Raw genomic sequence first — 7059 nt, 5'->3', positions numbered from 1 at the left:
TATACTCTAGTACAGATCACTTGATCTCTGATAATGTGCATACAGTTTCTTCAACCCCAGCCTTAAGCTAGAACTTTATTACTAGTTTTCTTAATAACTGTAATGCCTTCAGTACCAGTAACTTCTGTAGCTCTGAGTCTGTTATGTTAAATTGTCTGCTTTGGAGAATGGCTGTGTCTTATTGTACAGTAACACATTTTAAAAAACAAAATTCACTCCTTTAACTAAAATAAGCAAAACAGATTTCAGTTTTAATTTGAACAGTTTCCATTCCCTTTACTGCTGTCTTTCATTGTATTGCTCTGTAGTCCAGCTTTCCTTCAATCCTTCAGTGGGGAAAGGAATCACACAACTTGTATTCACGGAGCACTTGAAGCAGGTTTCCCACAGGGATCTTTAGTAATAGACACTTAGGAAAATAACCCCATGTAACTAGCTACACTACGTTTCTTTTCTTTTATTCCTTAGAAAATGCTGGAATACATTACACTCACAGTCAAAGAATGGGTTTGTGTGGAATTAACTTTTTATAAGACTTCAGGAAGGTATGAATGAGTTCTATTCAACTTTCTTGTGTATTTCTAGAATTTGATGCTTTATCAAGACTTGGAATCCCAGATGCCATGAACTATATAAAGAAAAGATACAAGAATACACAACTCTTGTTTTTGAAGGCAGCTTGCGTTGGTCAAGGACTTGTGGACCAGGTGGAAGCATCAGTAGAGGAAGCCATCAGCTCTGGGACATGGGTTGATATTTCTGTATGTTTTATCTTTTTCTATTAAGTTTTTCATAAACCAATGATGAGTGATATTTTACTAAAATGTGCCCATTTTAGAAATAAATTATGTAAAACTAATATTGCCTTTAGAAGTAAATTCTAGCAGTCATTGTTACAAAAGAAATGAAATTTTAATTATTTTAGGCTTAAAGTGATGTTGTAAGTATATATAATCAAATCTAGAATTTTATAAATCTCAGAAACAAAGAAGAAAATAATATAGCAAACATTTCAGTCCTGAAAGTGAAATTGGTGAGATTTTTGCACATCTGAATGAGTTTTCTTTCTAGTTGCTATGAAAAAATACCCTGATAAAACCAACTTCAGGGTGAGCAGGCTTGTTTTAGGCTTGCTAGTCTATCACCATGGGAAGTCAAGGGAGAAGGGATATGAAGCAGCTAGTCATAGACATCCACAGTCAAGGACAGAGAGCAAACTAATGCATGCCTGCTTGCCAGTGCTCGATTCACTTTCTTCCCTTTTATCCAATCTAGGACCAAAACCCAGGGAATGGTTCCACTAACTTTTAGGCTGAGTCTTCTTATAATAGTTAACACTAGCAAGGCAGTCCTCCACAGATGAGCCCAGAGGCCAGTCTGATCTAGATTGTCCCTCATTCAGACTCTTCCCAGGTGATTCTATGCTGTGTCATTTAGCAGTTGAAACTAACTATTGTAATGCCTTTTCCAAGCATGTTCAACTGCCCTGGCCTCAGACATCCTGGTGCTTATTCCTTCTCCAGTAATCTAATGTATTACCATGAATTGCTTTAGCACAGTAGTGTTGTTCAAGGTTCAGCTGCCCCTCATTATGCCACAGAAACACTTCAGAATGGGTAAAAGTAAGGTGAAGGCCAGTCTGTTATTCCTAATGAGAACATAGGTGTTTTTATTTGGTAGGAAAGCTGCTTGTGGGTACTGAATTCTTAAGGCTTCTTTATTCTTACAGCAGATCTCAGATAGTTTCTGTGTGATAGGCACTGTTCTATAGGCTACAAATGGTAAACAAGCAAACCCGTGTCTTCTCTTAAGATAGACAGTTCATAGGGACAGATACATAAAATAGTAATTAAATATAATAGTTCAGGTGATAGAGCTGAAAAGAAACTTTGTACAGGTAAGGTTGTCAGAACTTACTGGTGAATTGTATGTAGGTTTAAGAGAGAAACATAGAGGGTTCTGTAGATTTTGGTGGTGGTTTGCCCAACTTGATAGTCCTATAAGGTATGCAAGTGGGGAAACTGGGTATAAAAATGATTTTTTTATACAATTTGCGAAGTTGGGATCATAACTGCTTCTGAAAGCCACTGACTGGCTTAAGTGAGGGCACTTGAGGGGAATCACACTTACAGATATATCTTCACACATATGTGTATTATACATATGAACAGATAACCTGTGTTTCACTGCATTTCTCGCGTTTGCATTTTGCTTGTAATTCCAGCCTCTGCTGCCCAGTTCTTTGTCAGCTGAGGATGCTGCCATGCTGCTTCAGCAGGTGATGAGACCCTTCAGCAAGCAAGCCTCAGCGCTCGTCTTCAGCAACACAGTTGTGGTCAGTGAGAAGTTCATAAGTGACTGCACAGAGCTGTTCAGCCAGCGGATGCACCAGAAGGCAGAAAAGGTAGCCCAGCTTTCTCCACCTGCTAACCTTAGCAGCATCCTTTCCATTCAGGGCCAGCTGACCTTTGGGGAAATGCTGTGGCAGTCTGACCAGAAAGGAGTATCATCTTGCACAACTTTTCCATGTCCTCTACGATTCATTATTCCTTTTCTTCATCTTCATTAGAACCTGTTAAAAGTTAGCAAGTTTTACAAATGAAAATCGTATTAATAAAATCATATAGTTTTTGAACTTAAGTCGCCAAAGGATTTTATTCACTGTTAAATCTTAAAATTAATAAAAAGTTAGTCATATTTAAGTTAAGCTTATTTTGTAATCAGAGTGACATCAAAGAAAGAAAATCAGTGAGCATATTTTTAGTACAAAGCCTGTACAACACTACAGATAATCTCTAAATTTGACAAATCCTAATTGATTTTACCTGGTTGGAAGAGACAGGATGACTCACTGAGAAAAGAGATTTTGTTACTCTTGAAGTTTATTCATTTTCAAGAATGAGGGTGCAGTGCTGTAAGTCTTTCGGCTCAAAGTCAGCTCTGAACTCTGTAGTAAGAGCCTGTCTTAACCAATCTAAACCTGATCATTTATGAAAAATATATTTGTGTAAACCTGTATTTGGGTACCCTCAGAAGTCAGCAAAGGGTATTGAGTCCCCTGAAGTTTAAATTACCGGTATCCATGAGCTGCCATGGTGGTGCTGCAACCAAAGCTGGATCCTCTGCAGGGGTAGCTGGTGCTCATCACCACTGCCATCTCTACAGTTCCGGAACAGTTTTCTTTTTTAAATTCTTAGTGTTTTATTTCTGTCTAAAAGTATTGTGAAGCACAGTTCTTGGCAGGCCTGTCTTCACAGCTATTCAGTTCCTGCTTATAGTTAAAAACACCATCCATGTATGAAACCTATTGTCAGATAAATCAAGCCCTCTGTCTTAATATACTGTTGCCAGATTCATGCAGACCTAGTAAATGTGTAAATCACTTGTGGTTAACCGTATTCTTTTAAACCTTCGTAGTGTGACAGTTGCCAATAGTTTTCTGCAGATGTCCTGTTAAGCAGACAAGAATAGAAATAAGTAACATCGGTAAACTTTAGGGTTATTGATATATTCTGTACTTGGACATATTGCTTATCTTCAAAGGAAAAAATGATACTCTGGTGAGAATATATGTAAATACAGGGCTGGAAGTGTGTGTGTGTACGTGCGCATGCATGCGCGTGTGTGTCTCCATTTCTGTCAGCTATCACTTATTAAAAAATTATTCATCGTCTTTCTTTGAACTCTGTTTAACCAAAAAAAAAAATGGGTTTAGAGAGAGATTATCTTATTACTGGAATTATTATCCTAAGCATCTTCCCTAAGAAGCCAAAAAGAAAATTATAGTATTTTTACTATGAAAACATTCTTTTGTCACTAGAGATTAAAGAACTATTTCTCATTTTTTAAAAAAAAAAAAAACTGATTTCTTAAGCATGCCAAAACCAATGACAGCTGGCAAAGACTGCATCTCTTGCTCTGCAGTCAGATGCTCTGTGGTTGCCTTGCTGCTTTCGTTAGCCAGGCAGAGAAGAGCAGCAAATGAGACCAAGGTACAAGGAGTCATCTGCAGAGCAGCAGTTATGAGTGTTATCATCTGTAACAATGAAACCTAACAATGATAATTAGGATGTATGAGTAAACAAGCAACTTCTCTGCTGTTTGAAATGTTGTATATTTAAATATACATTGCCTACCAAAAAGCATGTTTTATTTCAGGAAATGAAAAATAACCCTGTGCATTTAATCACTGAAGAAGATCTGAAGCAAGTTTCCATTTTAGAAAGTGTTAATACAAATAAAAAGGATAAAAAAGATGAGCGCAGGAAGAAAGCAACAGGTAATAAATCAATAACACGTGAGACTCAAAGATGAGTCATCTGTAAGTACATGTCAATAGTACAAAGGGGTTTCATTAGTGCAGTTCCAGACTTGCTTATCAGATAGCCCCCTTGTGAAAAAAAAAATAAGAAAAGAACAACACTCAATACCTTCCTAAACCACAGGCATGGCATGCTAGCAGAGACAACATGGTGCTGGCACAGGTACAGAAACACAGGTTTGTGGCTGGAATTGGAATCAACCCAAGGAACTTCAGCTATTGAGTTCCCGACAAAGGGGCTGAAAACTTACATTGGAAAAATGATGCCCCTTTAGCAAGTGTTGCTGGGAAAGTTGCGTTTTTATTTTTCTGCGTGAACTTTGTACTAAGGCCATTTGAAAGACTTTATATTTCATTGATTCTTTTTCATTTATTTTAACTGCTAATATGAACCAAATCTTGCTACTAAATTAAAATTTAAGGTTTTTTTTAAAATTTTTAATTGTATGTGTATAGATGTTTTGCCTGCATGTATGTTTATGCACCACATGTGTGCCTGAGGAGGCCAGAAGAGGGCATCAGGACCCTCAGGAACTGGAGTTACAGACAGTTGTGAAGCTGCCATGTGGATCCTGGGAACTGAACATGAATTCTCTGTAAGAGCAGACAGTGCTCTTAACTAGTGAACCAGCTCTCTCTTTAGCTCCTAGTAAATTAAATTTTAATGTTGAAAATAGAAATGACGCAGTGTATTCTGACTCTGTCTGTATTCGTGAAAAGATACAAAGCCTTTTTTGTGGCTCCCATCCTCCTGTCTTCCCGTCTGTATTCTCTTATTTGCCGAGTTCATCTTCACTTCAGGCCTCAGCAATAACTATGCTGCTTAACTTTATTGCTTCTTTCAGACTTAAAGTAACTAGACTGGCCTTTCATTAGAGTGGAGTTCCCAGTGTCATCTCCTGGGGTGCCTTTCTAACCCTCACAATAGTGGCCACACTTGTATTATTTCCCTAGTTTGGAGTGACTCTCCTCCTCAGCTGATTTTGCCGTTATAGTGCGTTATATTGTTTTGAAACCATTCCCATAGTCATATATATCCCTAGTCCCTAAAACACCACTTGGCATGGCTTCAGGTTTCCTAAGCCAGCAAATCTCCCTGTTAAACATTAAATTTGCATTTACACTCAGTGGTAAGTGTTCTAGGGAGCACTTTCATTTAGTTGAAAAGCACATGCACTTTCCCTGCTCTTACTAGTAGAAACAAATCATTAATGCTCTGCCAGTGCTAAAAACTCGGATATTTGACTTTTTTCTTTAATAAACCATTTATTTTAAAAAAACCATTTATTCAAAAAAATACAATCACATGCCTAAAGTGAAATGTATCTTTAATATTTGGAATTGAGTTTCTTATGGACGGACATTTCAGTTGACAGGATTCAGTGCACCATAATTAATTATATAATTAATAACTGCCATACAACCGCAGTCATGAGAACAAGAAAAGGTGAAGGGTGGCTGGAGAGATGGCTCAGTGGTTAAGAACACTGGCTGCTCGTGCAGAGGATCCCGAGTCAAGTCGCAGTACCAACATGGTGGCTGACAGCCTCCCGCTTCTGTAACTCCAGTTACAGAGGCCCAGGCCCTCTTGGACCTCCATGGGCACTGTATACGCGTGGTACACAAACACATGTGGAAAAAACAGTCATACTCAGAAAATAATTTTTCAAAAAAGACGAGAAAGGAAAGGTCAAGGAATGGATTTGGCTGCAAGGATATCAGCAAGCTACAGAAAAGACAACATGGAGAAGATTACAGTCCAAACAACCTCAGGAGTTCGCTTAAGTTCAAGAGATTTCTATTTTTAGTGATAGAACTTATTGATGTTATTATCCTTACCACCTTAGTATGAAAACTGGCCTCTAAAGGAACTAAAATTTTTCTTTAGCTTGCTTTTCATTTTTCTGTCATTTGTTTATACAGCAACATATTGTCATCATTTTCTAAAACTTGTTAATTAAATAATAACTAATGTGTTTCTCCCAGAGGGCTCTGGAAGTGTGAGAGGAGGAGGAGGGGGCAACGCCAGAGAATATAAAATTAAAAAAATCAAGAAGAAAGGAAGAAAAGATGATGATAGTGATGATGAGTCTCAGTCATCTCATGCTGGTGTGTAGCTTTTATTTCACTATTTATTTGTGTGTGTATGTTTTTAACATTTTTCTTAAGATGCATATAATTAGGTATGTGTGTCCAAATAAGAAGTATTTGTTTTGCATTTTCAGTGATTACAAATTTCACAACTTAATAATATGAAGTATAAACTTGTCTCTTAGTTTGCATGCCAGAAATCACTAAACAGAAAGTATCTTCTATGGTCTTTAACAGTCAGGTCACTTCTTTTAAGGCTTGTCAATGCATAGTCATTCTTCATGCAAAAACAGCACAGCGGATAGTTAAGTGTATTGCCACTCAGCTTTCAGTGATAAACTCATGTGACAATTTATAAAAATGGTCAGTTAGAAGATAAAAGAATTGAAAAGTAGTAACACTGGAAACAAAATTACTTTCAAGCCATGCATAGGGGCACACAGTTATAATCCCAGCACTTAAAGAGGTAAAGGCAGAGTCAGACATGGTGGTACACACCTTTAATCCCACCCAGCACTCAGAAGGGAGAGGCAGGTGGATCTATGTGAGTTCAGACCAACCTCATCTACAAAGTGAGCAAAGTGAGTTCCAGGAAAGCTAAGGCTGTTACACAGGAAACCCTGTATTGAAAAACCACCAAAAAGAAA

At 37.7% G+C, this 7059-nt stretch overlaps 1 protein-coding gene across 2 annotated transcripts in view; it reads left to right on the top strand.

The window, feature by feature from the left end:
- The window catches only part of Ufl1 (UFM1 specific ligase 1), a 30402-nt gene that overhangs the window by 13755 nt on the left and 9588 nt on the right, over positions 1–7059 (top strand). For both annotated transcript variants that reach the window (XM_005361928.2, XM_026786717.1), the window contains exons 9-12: positions 586–761; positions 2225–2404; positions 4159–4279; positions 6308–6430. In XM_005361928.2, the coding sequence (XP_005361985.1) occupies positions 586–761; positions 2225–2404; positions 4159–4279; positions 6308–6430 (600 nt within the window). The remainder of the gene's footprint in view (positions 1–585; positions 762–2224; positions 2405–4158; positions 4280–6307; positions 6431–7059) is intronic.

The sequence above is a fragment of the Microtus ochrogaster genome, linkage group LG5 (genome assembly GCF_000317375.1).
Source record: "Microtus ochrogaster isolate Prairie Vole_2 linkage group LG5, MicOch1.0, whole genome shotgun sequence".
Taxonomy (NCBI): domain Eukaryota; kingdom Metazoa; phylum Chordata; class Mammalia; order Rodentia; family Cricetidae; genus Microtus; species Microtus ochrogaster.
This window is presented reverse-complemented; position numbering and strand designations above follow the sequence as displayed.